This window comes from Helicoverpa armigera, chromosome 30 (genome assembly GCF_030705265.1).
Source record: "Helicoverpa armigera isolate CAAS_96S chromosome 30, ASM3070526v1, whole genome shotgun sequence".
Lineage (NCBI taxonomy): Eukaryota > Metazoa > Arthropoda > Insecta > Lepidoptera > Noctuidae > Helicoverpa > Helicoverpa armigera.
The window spans coordinates 2,537,019-2,556,620 of NC_087149.1; the positions used below are offsets into that span (position 1 = coordinate 2,537,019).

At 39.6% G+C, this 19,602-nt stretch overlaps 1 protein-coding gene across 9 annotated transcripts; it reads right to left on the minus strand.

Annotated features, from left to right (window-relative positions):
* Window positions 1–206: 206 nt before the first annotated feature.
* LOC110380711 (piggyBac transposable element-derived protein 4) lies at window positions 207–19,451 on the minus strand. Of its 9 annotated transcripts, none has more exons than XM_064043105.1 (13): window positions 19,015–19,312; window positions 16,742–16,850; window positions 16,014–16,162; window positions 15,736–15,822; window positions 14,531–14,766; window positions 12,817–12,861; window positions 12,250–12,297; window positions 11,228–11,302; window positions 9,982–10,044; window positions 8,551–8,616; window positions 1,686–1,781; window positions 1,531–1,587; window positions 207–876 (listed from the first exon to the last, which is right to left on the minus strand). In XM_064043105.1, the coding sequence occupies exons 1-13, from the start codon at window positions 19,231–19,233 to the stop codon at window positions 813–815; spliced, it is 1,314 nt and encodes a 437-aa protein (XP_063899175.1). In that variant the 5' UTR covers window positions 19,234–19,312; the 3' UTR covers window positions 207–812. The 9 variants fall into 9 exon arrangements, with proteins under 9 accessions (XP_063899175.1, XP_063899178.1, XP_063899177.1 ...); XM_064043106.1 differs by lacking the exons at window positions 207–876; window positions 1,531–1,587 and adding exons at window positions 5,670–5,738; window positions 6,726–6,856; XM_064043104.1 differs by lacking the exons at window positions 207–876; window positions 1,531–1,587; window positions 1,686–1,781; window positions 19,015–19,312 and adding exons at window positions 2,735–5,178; window positions 5,670–5,738; window positions 6,726–6,856; window positions 19,351–19,451.
* Between the last annotated feature and the right edge of the window lie 151 nt (window positions 19,452–19,602).

The window sequence follows — 19,602 nt, forward strand, 5'->3', positions numbered from 1 at the left end:
AATCCGGTTAGACTGGAAGCCGACCTCAACATGATTGGGAAAAGGCTCGGAGGATGAATGATGATGATATAAATTATCCGGATTACTTTGTAACATATACATTCTGGTTCTTCAAACCTTACAGACAGACATGTGTTGCTAGGGAGTTTATTGCGCCACTTCTTCTGAGAATGGAGGTTTAGTAAAATAAAAAATAAACAAGTACCTATTTTTACAAATTTTTATTAAAAAAAAATAAATGAAAATTGGCACAATATTTGCAACCTACTTAAAAACTAAGAAAATACAAAACAAGTGAGAATTTTATTAAGGAATTACAATCAGAGTACGATGTGAATCAAAGAAGTGTTTTGCATACTTACTTAGGATGCATACACAAATAAACCTTACCCGAGAAATAATTTTCAAAATAAAAACAAGTTATTTAAAGTCTTATACCGGAATATCCAAAGTAATATAAATAAATGCGAAAGTAACTCTTGTCTGTCTGTCTGTCTTTTCTTCACGCCTAAGCTATTGAATCGAATTGTTTGACATTTGGTATACAGGCATAGTTTGGAACTTGAGGAAGGTCATAGGATAGTTTTTATTTACAAAAATTAAATTTATTCCGGACATACAGCGCCATCTATCCCGTGAGATCGGGAACTATGTGGGTAAAACAAAAAATCTGCTGGAAGCCACTATTCGACGCGAACGAAGTCGCGGGTAAAAGCTAGTATATACTAAGTAAGTACGCCTACACTTTACACATTTCAATAAACTCCTATATAGATAAGAATAGAAATAATAAGTTGAGCGGTTTCTCAGTGCTAGCTGACTCCCTCTTCCTCTATAGTTATATCTTCCTGTTTCACTTGCAGTAGCATCGAGTCCCTGCAACAATTTAGTACATATTTGTGTTACTTAATTACAAAAAACCGGCCAAGTGCGAGTCGGACTCGCGCACGAAGGGTTCCGTACCAGAGCAAAAATGAGCAAAAAAATCACGTTTGTTGTATGAAAGCCCCCAAAATATTTATTTAATTCTAGTTTTCAGTATTTGTTGTTATAGCGGCAAATGAAATACATCATCTGTGAAAATTTCAGCTTTCTAACTATTACGGTTCATGAGATACAGCCTGGTGACAGACGGATGGACAGACAGAGGAGCGAAAACAATAGGGTCCCGTTTTACCCTTTGGGTACGGAACCCTAAAAACCACATAAGTAAGGAAAGATAGCAGAGATGCCATAAGGAAGGATGGCCAGGCGCCTTCCTGTAGCTCAAGCAACGTACGGTAGGCGTGATCAGTTACTACAACTAACGAGACGTTCGGATTCCTTGTCAAATCAAAACCAATCTGTCAAAGATTGGTCTTGAATGATTCGTGATTTTATTTTGAAAATGGGCGGGTTTCATAGAAGGCGTGTAAGGGCGGAGCTAGTAACGTTCCTCGTCCCCCGAACACACGCATGTTGTCGCGCTACTTTCTTAGGAGATTTTGTCCTACTTAGTCAAATTGAATAGGTATAATAATTTATACTCACGAAGGTTGAGATACGTTGGAATGGAGTGCTCTTGAATCTGTGTGCTCGTATTGCCCACTGAAAAAATATATAAATTGCTTAGTTCAAAATCAAAATCATGACAAATCAAAATAGACAAAATCAACATAGACGACATTTATGAGGTGACAACTTACCGAGTGTGCACATGTGGTGCTGGTTGAGATATAGTTGTCTGTTTGTCTCGTCGCACTATGTCATCGCTGCACGCCTCGACAGCAGAGCTGTTTACACTGTAATAAATACAAATCGGTGTTTTATATTACCAATGCAACTTTTCTAAGTTTGTATGTACTTTTTAAGTATATCTTGGACACCAATGGCTGATAAAAAAGGTGAAGGAAAACATCTTGAGGAAACCTGGGGCCCGATTCTCCTAATTTTACTTAAGCGCCATACGATTCACGTTCGACTCGATTCGACTGAGATCCAATCCCGACTCGATTACGATTGAAGCGTATGTGGCATTCCGATATTTTGTCTTTGATATAAACGTTTTCATCCTTTTCTGCCATTCAATAATGAATAGTTTAGTTTGCAAATGATTTACGATTGCAAAATGATTGTACAGCAAACTACCGTATAGACAAAAATCACCAAAATAGCATACCAATCGCAGACCAATCAAATGTCAATCGAATACGATTGGTCTTTTATTAGTAGCAGAATGCCCGATATGGTTAAAACTGCTATTACGATCATATTGCGATTCGATTTTGACATTATTAACTTAGGAGAATCGGGCCGCTGTCCGCGCATGAAATGTCAATTGCTTTTTTACGGCCAAGCGAGACTCTCTCAACAAAAACGATTAGGACTACTGAAAAACTACAATAGCTAGATTCGAATTAAAAATACTCACGGAAAGCTAAAAGAACGAAAAATTTAATTTGATTAAAAGTATATTTCTTTAATTATTATTATAGGATGATAATAAAGTATAAAGTTGAGGATATCCAAAAAAAAATCGTATATTTTTATAAGAAAAATATAGTGGTTACTGGTAACAATGTTTTTTATTATATTAGTACAGGATATATTCATTAAAATGATACCAATATCTTAATATAAATATTTAGTTTTCTGTTATGAAAAAATAAACAAAGTTACTGGGCCTCGGGCGACGTAAAAATGTGACAAGTTGGCCGCCCGGCTACACGACGAGGTTGTTTTAATGAAACACGCATATTACTGTTCGGTATGTTTATTGAACAAAAACGTATACTTTTATATAATTTTTTTTTTATACAAATTATGTTAAATAGAAAAAAAGAAAGCGGTTTTTGGTATTACAGTAAAACAAATACACTGTAAAACTGAAAAAAAAAACAGTAAACAAACATTATAATGCGCAAGGGCCTAAGCTCAGTAAAGCCACATTTTTTACAGGCGCTAATCATATTTTAATCAAATCAAATAATTTTATTTCACATAGGCCTACATGGGCACTTACAAAATGTCAGAAGCTAGTGCACGGTTCGAAATTGGTCGCTTCCTATGGAGAAAAACCAGCAAGAATCTCAAGAAAAACAAACTCTTTCTTTTCTTTTACTCTTTTAAAAAAGAGTTTGTTTTACAATTCATCCATATTACAATATTTATAGGTATGAGAGGACAACGAATTAATGAACATGGATTGACCTGCGAAATGCAAAAAACTTTCAAAAAATTGAGTTTCACGAGCTAGCCTGAACATTCCCCAACAGTTTCATTGTACTTGCTTATGGTATTCTCTAAAACAGTGCTCAATACACAAACTTGTATTACACTGAATGCATTTCCAAATCGTCCTCGTATCCCTTTTTCTTCGAGTACACATCCAGCAACGCGCTTTTTTGATCCCAGACCGCGTAGGAAAGTGGTCGTGATCAACGTTCGGTCTGTCGTTCGTACGAGTAGACAACTGGCCTTGTCTACTCCTATCCGCATATAGTCGAGGTTCAGTCGACAAGTCGATGCCTCGATGTATCTTCAAAAGGTCTTCCGCCAAAATCGTTCGGAACTGTCTATATGATATTTTCGGATTCTGCGATGAAAATATCACATAGGCATTGAAAATAGCGGTGTTGAGCAACCTGCAGAAGACCTTCTTATACCATATCTTGTTTCTATGTCGTTCCAAGGGGTTAGCAGATAGAAATTGATCTTTTCTATCCATACCGGCCATGGACATATTGTAATCGAGTACGATTTTAGGCTTGTACGTCAGTCGGTTATATTCATTTTGAATCCCCGCTTGTATGTGATGGTATGTGGAGATCATGCTAACCAAATTAGCATCCCGCCATAGCATGACAGACAAGTCTGAAGTATAGCTTGCCACTACCTCGCCCTGTCGTAGGTCAGTCTTGGTCAGACTCTTGAGCGAGTCGGGTACGAATTCTCGATTCAAACGTAATGTTCCATAACAGTCAGTTTTATGTTTTTTGAGACATCGCAATAACAATGGACTGTTATAGAAATTGTCCATTATGACAGTGTGTCCTCGGTCAAGTAGTGGCTCCAACAAGTCAAACACTATTTTAGCAGTAGCGTTTGTGGGACGTGCAAAATTAACATCTGATAGGTGAACAGTCTCGTCCTGCGGTTGGTCAACAGCCTCCACTATGACATTTGACTGGTCAATTATCTGATCAATGGGTCGATTAACAATCTCGTCATCGGGTTCGTCAACCATCTCGTCGTCAGTAGGTAGGTCATCTGAGGCAATCTCAGTGTTTTTTCCAACATACACAAAAAACTTCCAAAGATAGCCAGTCCGAGACTCACAAAGCTCGTATGTTTTGACGCCAACTTGAGCGGCTCTGGTGGCAATTTTTTGAGCAAAGCTCAATCGGCCGTGCCACTTGAGGAGACACTCGTCAATGGCTATGTCTTGGCCAGGCATGTATAATGTGGAAAATTTGTCATTAAGGTGGTCAAGTACCGGCTGTATTTTAGAGAGTCTAGTCTTGTTAGGCAAAGTCTCATTGTCGACGAAATGATATAACGATTTTAGCAGTATGAAACGATTGAACGACATGATTCGCGAAAAATACGGCATAGTCCCAAACCCGTTGAAAGAGAAGTACTTTTCTTCCTCTGGTATCGGATACAAGCCTTGCAGGACCAATACTGCTAGAAACGTAATCATTTCGCTACGATCAGTCGGAGTCCATCTATGCAGACGCGATGTCGGAAGTAGCTTGTTCTGTTCTTTTAAGCGATCTATCTTCTGCTCTGCATAGCGATTAGTCTCAGTACAAAGTCGGTCTATAAAGCTAGTGTCGAAAATTTTGTCAAAAATGTCAACAGGAGTCTTGTCTGTTATGTCAAAAGTCGGTCCCGATGACCCTGTGAAAGCCTCTCGTCGTCCGGTAAAGATCGGCTTGTCTTTCTTCCAGTCAAAAGTATAATCGTTCGTAGGTATTATGTCGCGTAAAGCTTGGTCGTTAATTTCGTCCTCAGTTCGTAGTACGTGAGTCTCTAGTTCAGTCATGTCGGCATCACAAGCGGGCTCAGTTGTCGCGTTTCGCATGACCGGGACAAAAATACCGTCGTTCTCGTTAAAGTGAGGGTCTAGGTCAATGTCACTGTCATTGTCGTGAAGCCACTTGTCTGCGATACTGTCAAAATGTTGGTCTGTTGTATCTAAAACAAATAAAACAGGTATTACATAATCAATAAATCGAAAGTTTGTGAGGATGGATGAATTTTGGATTAACATGTAGGCTACTTCAGGTCAGGCAAGTACCAATGCAACTTTTCTAAGTTTGTATGTACTTTCTAAGTATATCTTAGACACCAATGACTGTGTTTCGGATGGCACGTTAAACTGTAGGTCCCGGCTGTCATTGAACATCCTTGGCAATCGTTACGGGTAATCAGAAGCCAGTAAGTCTGACACCAGTCTAACCAAGGGGTATTGGGTTGCCCGGGTAACTGGGTTGAGGAGGTCAGATAGGCAGTCGCTTCTTGTAAAGCACTGGCACTCAGCTGAATCCGGTTAGACTGGAAGCCGACCCCAACATAGTTTGGGAAAAAGGCTCGGAGGATGATGATGTAGTGTAGGCTACTTGTTATCCCGGTATTACTACGGGAATGAGATTTATGTGGGTAACACCACGGAGTACAATACTTACAAGTTGACGTTGTATGCTCAGTGCTAGGTTGCATCTTCGCTTCGACTCTTTCCCCCGGGGTGATAGCATCTATTAGAAAAGAATAAAACGTATTATGATATAACATCAGCGTGAGTGAGCCTCATGAACGATTATGTAAGCTGGGACCCGATTCTCCTAATTTCACTTATGCGACTTACAATTCACATTCGACTGCGATCCAATTCCGACTCGATTACAATTGCAGCGTATGTGGCATTCCGCTATTTTTTCTTTGAAATAAACGTTTTTATCCTTTTCTGTCATTCAATAATGAATCATTTTGTCTGCAAATAATATACGATTGCAATATGATTGTAGAGCAAAACTACCGTATAGACCAAAATCACCAAAATAGCAGACCAATCGAATGTCGTTGGAATACGATTGGTCTTATATTAGTAGCAGAATGCCCGATATGGTTAAAACTGCTATTGCGATCATATTGCGATTCGATTTCTATTCGATTTTGACATTATTAACTTAGGAGAATCGGGCCCCTGTTGTGTGTGTATTACTTACTAGCTTCTGCCAGCGGTTTCACCCGCGTCCCGTGGGAACTACTTCCCGTACCGGGATAAAAAGCCTTCCTCGATAAATGGGCTATCTAACACTGAAAGAATTGTTCAAATCGGACCAGTAGTTCCTGAGATTAGCGCGTTCAAACAAACAAACTCTTCAGCTTTATAATATTAGTATAGCTTTCGGCACGAATCTTGAGCTCTGACCTACATCTGCGCAGAAGTGATTTATTTGCAAAGAACCAATCCCGAGTGACGGCTATGACGCGATGCACTGCGGGCCAATCACCGCTTTAGCCCGCCCCCGCGCCTCGCTTCATACCACAAAAGGGACCCAATAAATTACTTCTGCGCAGGTGAAGGTCAGAGCTCAAGATTCGTGCCGATAACTATATAGATTCGGAAGACGATGTAGAATGATGTTGCCTCTTCCTAGGTGTCCACTCTAAACTTAACGCCGTTGAGAGACTAGGCGATCTATAGGGGGAATTCGGGACTGTGTTTGCTTCTGGCGTACCCATGTTTTCGAAGTCCATCTCAGGAGGCCGAGGTTCGAGCTCAGGTCCTGGCTCGCTTTCTGCAATAGGCTTCCCTACGGCAACTTCCAACTTCACTAAAGGACAAGCCTCACGCTTTGTGGATGGCCTCCTGCAAAATAATTTTATCTTCTCTCATTCATATTAACTGAACTAAGAATATCGAACGCATTGATATCACTATAGTCTGATTTTTAATCTCGTAGACTAAACTGACATTACGAGTGTGGTCAGTTTATTGCAAATTCTTAAATAGTGATGTGGCACGACCGAAACTTAGCGTTAATAAAATCAAGTATCGTTTTTTTACAATAAGTCATCCTGAAATAATGGGCTTATTCTTGATGATTACGCATGGCGTTGCGTGGTCAGATATCCCTGGCAGTCTGTAGCACGTCGTGCAGCCGTGTGTACGTACGTGAACATTAAATATAAAACTTTGAATGAATATTAAATTCGTCTATTATAGATAAAAAGTTACGATTCAACAAACCGGTATCGTAAGTACAACACTGCACCACAGAGCTAGCAACATTATTTGTAAGTTTGACATTTCGCAAGTGTCAATTTAGTCTACGAGATTAAAAGTCAGACTATAGGAAGGAATTATTACCGTGTGCGTTGTTTGCGCGGGGGTGCATCAGGTACCCGTTGAAGTTCAGCTTGTCATAGACATATTCATTCTTTTAATTATATTAAATTTATTATTTAATTTAATTATATTTATGCACAATATTATCTATGTATGTCTCCTCCAGACCTCGGGACTATAGAGTCCCGGATTTTTGGGAGGCGAACGTGGGGCCGAAGCCAACACGCTGAAGCCCTTTTGAGACAGCTTTAATGAAATGGTGACACAAAACCGACGATTATCCCTGTATACGCTATAGAAATGTACCCAAGGACAATCCCCGGTTCTGTTTATGCACAATATTATTGTTATTATAAGTTTATGTTTTAATCCGTAGAATAGAATAGAATATTTTTATTTTTGTTTCGTATTTTATACCGTATTTTTTGTTTTTGTTATAAAGTTGTATATTATTCGAAATACTATGGTACTATTATGGACAAAAGACAATGTTAACATGAAAGTAAAGTGACTATAGACTGGACAAGTATAATGTTTGACATTAATTTATAATAATTAATTAATTTCTTAATTGCATGCCGACAGGCGAAAGCAAAAAAGGACTTATATTATGTATAATATAAGTCCGCTATGTTTCGCCTACTTCATCATGTATGTACTTATTACCTATATATTTTCGATATTTTCTGCCCTCACATTTGTTAACTCGAGACAGCAAAATAAAATAACATATGATTATTTACATTTTATCTTGTTGAACTAAGATAAAAACAATAAATAGCATGTTATAATTATCGGCACGAATCTTGAGCTCTGACCTTCACCTGCAAGTAATGTATTGGGTCCCTTTTGTGGTATGAAGTGAGGCGCGGGGGCGGGCTAAAGCGGTGATTGGCCCGCAGTGCATCGCGTCATAGCCGTCACTCGGGATTGGTTCTTTGCTAATAAATCACTTCTGAGCAGATGTAGGTCAGAGCTCAAGATTCGTACCGATAACTACTATAATAAACTAGCTTCTGCCAGCGGTTTCACCCGCATCCCGTGGGAACTACTTCCCGTACCGGGATAAAAAGTAGCCTATAGCCTTCCTCGATAAATGGGCTATCTAACACTGAAAGAAATTTTCAAATCGGACCAGTAGTTCCTGAGATTAGCGCGTTCAAACAAACAAACAAACTCTTCAGCTTTATAATATTAGTATAGATTATAGTTACGCCTGAAGCTTCTCCGGCCTATTGGACCCGCGTCCGCGTTCTCTAGCGCGTCCTCTACTTGTCGATCTAAAATCAGAGTTTCAAATGTATTTCATTGCCATACATTATCCCCCTTACTTATAAAAATCTCTAATCACCTTCTAAGCAACATTTTAACTAATCACTACTTACAGCCAGTTTCTTCATCAAAAGTTAAAGCCAAAGTAAAAATCAAAGTAATGTCTAAAGTTAAAGTAACGGTCAAATTCAATTTTCCTATTAGTTTTGCTGTCACTTTAGCCTTGAAAAAACGAATTTGACCGTTACTTTTACTTTAGACATTACTTTAACTTTTGATGAAGTAACTGGCCGTTAAAGTCTTAAGTAGTGATCAAATGTTAGTTAAGACATGCTCAAGCAACGTTTATAAGTAAGAATTTTTAAACAGCCCTTAAGTATTACTTATTATTTAATTCACGTTTATAAGTAAGGCTGTATATCTTATGCAGGTATCTGCCTGTATTCTTTTTATATATTTATTGTTAAGTGTGCAATAAAGAATAAGAACTATAAGAACTACAATATGTACTTACGGCTGGCGCTCTACTTCATTTGTTTTGTCACTGTAATTTATGCATTTTTTTTGTTTGTACCTATATAATATCAATTTTGTATAATATTATAATATGTATCATCATCCTCCGAGCCTTTTTCCCAATAATGTTGGGGTCAGCTTTCAGTCTAACCGGATTCAGCTGAGTACCAGTGCTTTACAAGAAGCGACTGCCCTGCCTGACCTCCTCAACCCAGTTACCCGGACAACCCGACACCCCTTGGTTAGACTGGTGTCAGACTTACTGGCTTCTGACTACCCGTAACGACTGCCAAGGATGTTCAATGACAGCCGGGACCTACAGTTTAACGTGCCATCCGAAACACAGTCAATGGTGTCTAAGATATACTTAGAAAGTACATACAAACTTAGAAAAGTTGCATTGGTACTTGCCTGACCTGGAATCGAACCCGCGCCCTCATACTCGAGAGGTTGGTTCTTTGCCCACTAGGCCACCACGACTTCCAAGTAGCCTATAGCCTTCCTCGATAAATGGGCTATCTCACACTGAAAGAAATTTTCAAATTGGACCAGTAGTTTCTGAGATTAGCGCATTGAAACAAACAAACTCTTCAGCTTTATAATATTAGTATAGATATGTACGTTAGTCTTGAACATCTTTGGAATCGTTACGGGCACTCAGAAGCCAGAAAGTCTGACACCAGTCTAACCAAGGGGTATTGAGTTGCCCGGGTAACTGGGTTGAGGAGGCCAGATAGGCAGTCGCTCCTTGTGGCACACTGGTACTCAGCTGCATCCGGTTAGACTGGAAGCCGACCCCAACATAGTCAGGAAAACGGCTAGTGTTATATAATATAATTAGTGCATGAATTTCTTACTTGATATCTTGACTGTCAATCTGATCTTCCGTTTCCTGAGGCACACACACTGCTTCCATAACGCTGGAAAAGAAATATTATAATAGTGATTGAAAAAAGTAACTAATCACTCTTTTAGCTAACCCTAAAATAATGGACAAGTATTTTTCCTTTTCTCTCAAAAACAAATAATTGAATTTTGAGCACAATTTTTAATAGACGTTACGCCACGAAACATCTTTTTTCTTTTTTTTTACGACGCTAAAAATCATCAAATGACCCCTCCCGCTGTGGGTTAGCAGCGGTGAGGGAGTGTCAGACTCTTACTGACTAAAAACCGTCTTGTTCCGTCGTAGGCCTTTTATGGACCAGGGCCGCGGTAACTCTCGCGAACAATCCCGCAGCCCCGGCAGTCACGAGCCTCCACTCACAATCTTTAATGCCTTATTTTCGAGTGAATTTTCGGTTAAAATAAAAAATACTTCTCCAATATTTTTTGTTGATAGTCGACATGGCAAGAAAGAATGTTACTTGTGAAATGACGGCAGATAGAAGAGTATGGAAGAAAATATGATCACAAATAATAAATTGGGATAGTTATGGGCGTTTAACCCCCTGGTAAGTTATTAATTAACTTGTATTATGGGTGCTTACAACTGATAAACTACACATAGCTACATATATACATATTTATTTATAAATACATATTGTAACACCCAGACCACGGCCAACAAGCATGCTCATCACACAAATGTCGACCGTACCGGAAATCGAACCCGGGACCTCTGGGGCCCGATTCTCCTAAGTTAATAATGTCAAAATCGAATAGAAATAGAATCGCAATATGATCACAATAGCAGTTTTAACCATATCGGGCATTCTGCTACTAATATAAGACCAATCGTATTCCAACGACATTCGATTGGTTTGCGATTGGTCTGCTATTTTGGTGATTTTGGTCTATACGGTAGTTTGCTCTACAATCATATTGCAATGGTTAAACATTTGCAGACAAAATGATTCATTATTGAATGACAGAAAAGGATAAAAATGTTTATTTCAAAGAAAAAATAGTGGAATGCCACATACGCTTCAATCGTAATCGAGGCGGGATTGGATTGCAGTCGAACATGAATCGTATGTTGCTTAAGTAAAATTAGGCGAATCGGGCCCCAGGTTCGGCAGTCCTGCATGGTGACCATTGCACCATCGAGGTCGTCAGATTACTGATGGTCGTCGGAGATGGATGAATGTATATAATACTTACGTATAACAAGTTATATTAACATCATCTGGTTCTTCCTTAATAAATATTTGTTCTTCTTCGCTGTCCTCAAGAGGGCTGAAAACAAAAAAAAAATAGTTTTCAAAAATGTATCTCACTATTACTCAATTTGAGTATAGGACAATAACTAAAAGCAACTTTGTTTAACTATTTAAAAAAATCATCTTTCATAAAATAAACGATTGCTTAAACTGTAGGTCCCGGCTGTCACTGAACATCCTTAGCAGTCGTTACGGGTAGTCAGAAGCCAGTAAGTCTGACACCAGTCTAACCAAGGGGTATTGGGTTGCCCGGGTAACTGGGTTGAGGAGGTCAGATAGGCAGTCGCTTCTTGTAAAGCACTGGTACTCAGCTAAATCCGGTTAGACTGGAAGCTAACCCAACATAGTTGGGAAAAGGCTCGGAGGATGATGAATCGATTAATTAAATTGTATTTGTATTGATATTTTGAAGCATTAAACTTAAAAAAAAATGGCCAAGTGTGAGTCGGACTCTAGAACATACAGTGAAAGTACTAGAATATAGGGATCTGTTTTAGTAAGACAGTTAAATACTAATCTCTTTAAAACAGCCAAGGACTTGTACCCTAGAAACACGAGAAATCCAAACAGAATTGTCTTAGGTAATATACCCAGAACAACAATGTATTTAAAAAATTGTTATGTTATGTGTGGACTTATATACAATGCTATTCCTAGTAAGATTAAAGATTTGCCCTTCAACAAGTTTCGGAACATTCTTAAAACGTGGCTTATAGAGAAGTCCTTCTATTCTGTATCGGAATTGTTACAAAAATAAATATATATTTTGCATGCTGTGTCTATCTAAGTTATTTGTTGATAGAGTTAAGTATTATTGTATTGACGTTATAATTTTTGTGACTGTATAAAAACTTTTGCATGTCGTAAAGCGACAAAATGTATCTGGTACTGTAATAAATACCTATCCACCTTTAATGTAACCTGCATTTTAAGCAAATAAATTATTTGAATTTGAATACTCACTTAGGTTCTAAGGCGGGTTTCGTATCAACGTACACATCCGGTTCATGTCTGGAAATTATACAATATTCCTTTATCTATAGGCTACTTTTTATCCACGTGTGCAGAGTATGGAATTACTTTGAGTTGATTTATGTACTATCTTTATTGTTTTCTGTACTTCTATACTAATATTATAAAGCTGAAGAGTTTGTTTGTTTGTTTGAACGCGCTAATCTCAGGAACTACTGGTCCAATTTCAAAATTTCTTTCAGTGTTAAATATCCCATTTATTGAGGAAGACTATAGGCTACTTTTATCCGGGTTCGTGCAGAGGTTTCCACGGGATGCGGGTGAAACCGCCGCTGGCAGAAGCTAGTGTATAATAAAGAGCAAACATTGTTTTGTTTGTTTGTAGCAAAAACGCTCTGAAACTACAGAACCGAATTGAAAAATTCTCTCACTGTTGGGAACCTACACTCTTCCCGAGTAACGGGTTATATATTTTATCCCGGTATGGGCAGTAGTTCCCACGGGACGCGAGTGAAACCGCGTGATATTAGCTAGTTATAATATACAGTTGCTACTCACAATGCTTCTTCTATCTGTTCGTCCTCATTCACGTCGTCATATTCACTGAAATAAAAAAAAATATACAAATTGGATAATGAATGGAGATATCTTGTAAACCCAGCAGAAGTTTTATGAGCATAGATACTTTAAGACGCTGACAACAGCCAAAACAATATACGTATACGTCAGAAAGAGAAAATTGATGACGGTACGTCACTTTCGTATCGTTTTACACATATAAAAAATAATAACATAAAATAAAATTTGAGTACCTAGTCAAAAATAACAATAAACTATACCCCGCGCGGCGAATCCGTATGACGTTTCAACTGACAGTAGCAATATAGTGATGCGAAACTTCGATAAAATTCTGTTAGGCAAAGGTCATGTCATTCAGCCAAGTCATTCAACGGCTTTATTATATTTTATTTTACTGTACATTTTTATTTATTAAAATTGCACAATTTAAAGAGAAGAATTTTTAGAATTTAATTTTAAAGAATTCATAATTTACAGCTTCATGGAAAAATATTTAAAAGGTGGACATAGACCTACCGTATTTTTTTAATTCAGTCATATCATGTCTTGTCAGTCTGCTTGCGACTACTTGCGAGTGCTCTAACGCCTTGTATGCGCCACGTGTTTCTTTGTTAGCTGAGTTTTGTTTCTGTTTTCGCTGTTATTTGTCGAAAAGACAGCGGAAAACTGTTCTCAACAGTGAAATTCGCGAGTTTGTAGTTCGTTTGCGAGACTATTTTGCTCGTGAAGAACAAAATGGGATCGAGATGTTCAATTCGACAATATTATTGAGCAACCTTCACTAATAAACGTCACGGATAGCTGCAGTTCGGACTCAGATTTTGAGGATCCGCTTCACCCAGTATCCGATTCAGATTGATTAAATAAAATACAAATACACTGTGTTTTTTTTTACTCGAAGCATTTGTAAATTTCATCCAACAAATTATCGATATTTTGTTTATCGATGTGTCCCTTTTTTTCGATAACAGCTTGATGACCTAACTTTTGCAGCACGTACCATGTACATTTCCATTGAGTTTTTTTCCATTATTTCCGAACATTACGTTATAATTTCTTAATATTCATTTTTATAATTTACAAATGTACACAATTATGATTTTTTCTAATTTTTAATGGGCCTGTTAAGGATTTGTTGGGACAGGCCGTCACTACAATGTTAAGCGCTAACGAACTGTCATAGGGATCATCATTCGCCGCGCGGAGTATAAGTTCTGTATTTGAAAAATAAAATGGCGTCCACAGCCGAGTTCGGCCACGGCGGCTGTTCTCATTTAAGGAGATCAGACAGCTGCGCAGGACATTTTATAGAGCACGAGCATTTACGCAGACACTGGTGCACTCACTATTCCTTCACTCTCATAACCCGATGGGACGGCAATCCGACACGACCGGAGAGAGATCAGGCGCAGGACCGACATTTACGTGCTCTCCGATGCACGGGTGAATCAATCACCAACTTCCAGACTACGGGCTGCTTTGTGAAAGTTTAAGAAAACCCAGACCAAGAGGGTGGGTGATGTCAGAGATGAGGAGGATGCCAATTTCTGGTCGATGGACAAAATGATCAGGCGGTCTACGAACCGACCGGGTCAAGTGTAGCTTCACCTTATGATTATGATCGATTGATACTCGCGGCTACTACTTAGCCAAGGGCTCGATGATACAAAGTCAGTGTTCACAAGTTCCTCACCTCTCATGTTCAGTTCTAAGTCGTTTCCTGGGCGGGTCTTCGTCAGCGGCGCGAGTGTCAGCCTCCTCGCTAAGTATGTCTCGCACGTCGGGCTCCGAGACGCCGGTGGCGACGGCCGCGCGCTGCCTGACCCTGCTCAGCGGAGACCAGTCCGTCTCCGGGTGCAAGCTCTTCAACTGTTCGTACTCGCGCTCCAAGAAGTGGTATACCTTCGCTATTATTGATCTCACTTGCTTCTGTCAAAATATTTGTTTCATTGTCCCTATTCAAATTTTATTTGTAGTCGGGGCAGCATGTTTTCTTCTTCCATACTCTTCTGTCTGCCGTCATCTCACAAGTAACATTATTACCAACCATATCGACTTTCACACAATCCATCCATCGTTTCTTTTGCGGTTCCTCTACATCCCTCCACATTCATGCTTAAAACCTATCTTACAATATGGTCTTCATTCTTCCGCAAAAATATTCGTTTATTCAATTTCTTATATCATTTTCAACACCCGCACTATATTTCATGCCGCCAAAGTTTGGCGTGAATCATATGTAAGATTGTACGCTCATGCTAAGCCAAGCTAAGGTGGTGGTAAAGTGAAAGAGATGTCAGCAACCACAGCGGGGCCCAACAGGGCCAAGGTCTGCCGGGGCTACGGGATTGTTCGGAAGAGTTACAGCGGCCCTGGTACATAAAAGGCCTATGACGGAACACGACGGTTTTTTGTCAGTAAGAGTCTGACACTCCCTCACCGCTGCTAACCCACAAAGGGGGCATTTGATGATTTTTGAAGTCGTTAAAAAAAAGCTGGTTGAAAAAATATTTGTTTAGAAAATTATGAATTCTGAATACTGGACAAATACCTGATAGTTGTTACATGTGTACTTGCATTCATCTTCATACTGATTTATGAGTCCAAACTAACTATCGGCCGACTAAGCCTGGATGCACACATTCGGTTACCTGATCAGGAATGCAAACTCGGAAACCGAAATGCTCTTTTTTCGTAAAAAATGTTCACAAGAGCGCACACTTTTTCCGAACGGAAAAAACCTGACATTCGTTTCGGAATCTTCTCCGTGCGTTCAGAATGTTCAAATAGTCAGAACCGGAACGTGTTATGCCGATCAGGAATTCCTGATCAGGAAACCGAATGTATGCGTCCAGGCTAAAAGGTTATGGTTCTATAGCTACTGAAAAAGGTACTTACATGACTAGTCTGTGTTGCTAGGAAGGAGTCGGGAAGCACCGAGTGGCACTCCGGACAAACCTGCGGTTTTATCTCCTCTGGTTGCATCTGTAAACCATATGTATATCGGGTGTGTCGTACCTAATCTCATTAAATCCTATCATATGTATACTTTATTTATGATATTCTATGGCGAATTGTAAAAAAAATAACCTAATCCTTTCAGTGGTTTAGCCACAGGAGTCATTTTTTTATAAAGTTAGGAGTATCGAATGTTTTGACCAGTTGTAGGTACTTACATAATTGAGTAGCATTTCTTCCTTTTCCATTCTCTGTCCCTTTTCTTTTCTTGCTCTGTCCCTCGTCTTCGGTGGCTCAATTTCAAGTAACCGCTGTTTATTCGCTTGTTCAACCTTCATCGTCATTTGCGCATCATGTTGAGAAGCATCTGCAAGAGAAGGCAAGTTAGGGGGCCCGATTCTCCTAAGTTAATAATGTCAAAATTGAATCGCAATAGCAGTCTTAACCATATCGGGCATTCTGCTACTAATATAAGACCAATCGTATTCCAACGACATTCGATTGGTTTGCGACTGGTCTGCTATTTTGGTGATTTTGGTCTATACGGTAGTTTGCTCTACAATCATATTGCAATCGTAGGTCATTTGCAGACAAAATGATTCATTATTTAATGACAGAAAAGGATAAAAACGTATATTTTAAAGAAAAAATAGCGGATTGCCACATACGCTTCAATCGTAATTGAGTCGGGATTGGATCTCAGTCGGATGTGAATCGTATGTCGCTCAAGTAAAATAGCGGAATCGTGCCCAGGCTCTCCCCACATTTATAGACGCGGAATCGGCTTAAGCCGAGTGCGTGTCACCACACTGCTCGACTTATAAACTTAATTAAATACTAGCTTCTGCCAGCGGTTTCACCCGCATCCCGTGGGAACCTCTGCACGAACCCGGATAAAAGTAAGTTAAATATTAATATCAAACGACAGTTAGCATTTAAAACGTACCTTTGCATGGATCTTCAGTATCTTCAGCCTGGACGTAATCTGGCTTTTTTGTGCGCGGCCTTAATCTATGTGCCGGTTTTATTTTATTCTGACGAGGCGACGGTTTGTCCTAAAGGCAAACAGTATATAATTATCGGCACGAATCTTGAGCCCTGACCTACATCTGCGCAGAAGTGATTTATTAGCAAAGAACCAATCCCGAGTGACGGCTATGACGCGATGCGCTGCTGGCCAATCACCGATTTAGCCCGCCCCCGCGCCTCACTTCATACCACAAAGGGACCCAATAAATTACTTCTGCGTAGGTGAAGGTCAGAGCTCAAGATTCGTGTGCCGATAACTATACCTACTTGTTAGTACGTACTTGGTGGACATTACAATATTCAAGTTTGCGACTGATTATGTCAAAGTCAAATGTTTTTATTTCAAACTAGCTTCCGCCCCAGGTTTCCAAGAGAATTCTTCAAAACTCCGGGATAAAAACTATCCTATGTTCTTTCTCAAGGTCAACTCTATCTTTGTACCAAATTATTCAAATCAGTTCAGTGGTTTAGACGTGAAAGCGTAACAGACAGACGGACAGACAGACAGAGTTACTTTCGCATTTATAATATTAGTAGGGATAAGCCTTTGCTGGCTCCTATGAAACGTCGCACCAGTTGCACGGTTCCAAAAATTTTTTCTCATGGAGAAGAGCCGGCAACAAACTCCGTATCCAAATACGCTTCAGATCGAGATTTGAACCTAACCTAACCAAGGGGTATTGGGTTGCCCGGGTAACTGGGTTGGGGAGGTCCATAAAGTAAATAACCACTAGAGAGCGCACTCGCCAATTTCTTCTAAGAACACGACTCACCACTGCGGTCCGGGGGACGCGACATAATTCGCAGCTACTATTGGTCAGTTCAAGGTCGAGTTGCACGAGTACGCCCAGCGAGGGATGGCTCTCTTTCAATTAAAAAATATCGATAAAATGTATTTCATAGTAGTAATACATACTGAATAAAAAACGTATAAGAATATTTAATAAAAATCAGTCTATTACAAAAAAGAACTTTGGACAAGACAATTATTGATTCTTAAAATGCATAATTTACCAATGCAATCTTACCAAGGGGTATTGGGTTGCCCAGGTAACTGGGTTGAGGAGGTCAGATAGGCAGTCGCTCCTTGTAAAACCCTGGTACTCAGCTGCATCCGGTTAGACTGGAAGCCGACCCCAACATAGTTGGGAAGGCTAGGCAGATGATGATGATGATGATGAAAATGCATAATTTAGTATAAGTTTTTAGAATTAATGTCTTAGGGTCCTGATTCAAAAAAGTCGGGGGTGAAGTGCCTTGAGCAACAACGCTGTATAAAATTTGTTGGAAACCAATTTTCCCTATTGATAGTATCTAGGTATCCACTTCCCTTTTATTTCTGGAATCTTTTAAAATCTAAAATGTTTTTTTTTTTTCGATTATCATCATCATCCTCCGAGCCTTTTCCCAATCATGTTGGGGTCGGCTTCCAGTCTAACCGGATTCAGCTGAGTACCAGTGCTTTACAAGAAGCGACTGCCTATCTGACCTCCTCAACCCAGTTACCCGGGCAACCCGATACCCCTTGGTAAGACTGGTGTCAGACTTACTGGCTTCTGACTACCCGTAACGACTGCCAAGGATGTTCAATGACAGCCGGGACCTACAGTTTAACGTGCCATCTGAAACACAGTCATTGGTGTCTATGATATACTTAGAAAGTACATACAAACTTAGAAAAATTGCATTGGTACTTGCCTGACCTGGGATCGAACCCGCGCCCTCATACTTGAGAGGTTGGTCCCTTACCCACTAGGCCCCTACGACTTTTGGTATTGATACTTAACCATGAAAAGTAATGCCATTCTTTTTGTAACTAGATGTTCTAGAATGTTTCCCGCACCATTTCACCGCACATGTAGGCATCTTTAAACTTTTTTACTTAATAAAATCTGCAATAAGTTAGCGTGTACGCAGGTCATAGACTTGGTCACAACTAAAGCTTTTTACTAGGATCGTAGCCTTATAGTAAGAGCAAAATCACTAACGTTTGGCGAGCGTCGGGGCACTGTATATCGCTGAGTTGAGATTATCACACATTACAATAAATTCGTTTGGTGGGGGGTTTGCATTTTTAGAATGAATGCAAGATCTCGTACCTAGTCATACTTTTGAATTGGTAACTCGCTACGCTATGATTTCCGCCTTTTTACGAAAAGGTCAAATAAAAAAAAATTCTTCTTCACGTACCGTGTGCCTCGGTGGACGACCACTTTCATTGAGGGCATGCCGGAATTGCCCGCATTCTCGTAACCGCTGTGTGGCGGCTTGCATTGTAACTCGGCTAGGTGTAGGGATTTTTGGGAATCTTATGGCGTATTGGCGCTGGGCTTCCAAAACATTGTCATCACACCTAGCAACCATTCGCACCATTTCCGTATACTCGACATTTGAATATTTATACGCCATACTGTAAAGATAATTACGTTTTCAAACTACTGAATTTCGCTACGACGACGCACGCGGGTGCATAAATAAAACTACTGAAGTAAACAATACCTAAACCGGGTGTGTTCCGAAACTAACCTCAGTTTGCTCACCACTGCTCGTACATCATCATCGTCACACTAGTTTGCCTTATAACTAGATAAATATAAGATATTTTGTTGTATACAATAGAATACAGAATTGTTTTAAACGACTGCCTATCTGACCTAGTCAACCCAGTTACCCGGACAACCCAATACCTTAGTTAAGCAAAGCCATGGAGCATAGCAGTGAAATCCTTGACGAGGTTTTCAATCTGTCTGTGGTCTGTGGTAGAATGTTGACTTGACA

What these genes read in the sequence shown, in the direction of transcription:
- LOC110380711 (XM_064043102.1), bottom strand. Translation starts at nt 19,233, where the DNA reads ATGGCGTATAAATATTCAAATGTCGAGTATACGGAAATGGTGCGAATG. An exon ending in AAACCCGCCTTAGAACCTAA is followed by an intron (nt 11,303 to 12,249) that starts GTGAGTATTCAA and finishes TTTTGTTTTCAG; the next exon opens with CCCTCTTGAGGACAGCGAAG. An exon ending in GATGGACTTCGAAAACATGG is followed by an intron (nt 5,739 to 6,725) that starts GTACGCCAGAAG and finishes CTTTTCTAATAG; the next exon opens with ATGCTATCACCCCGGGGGAA.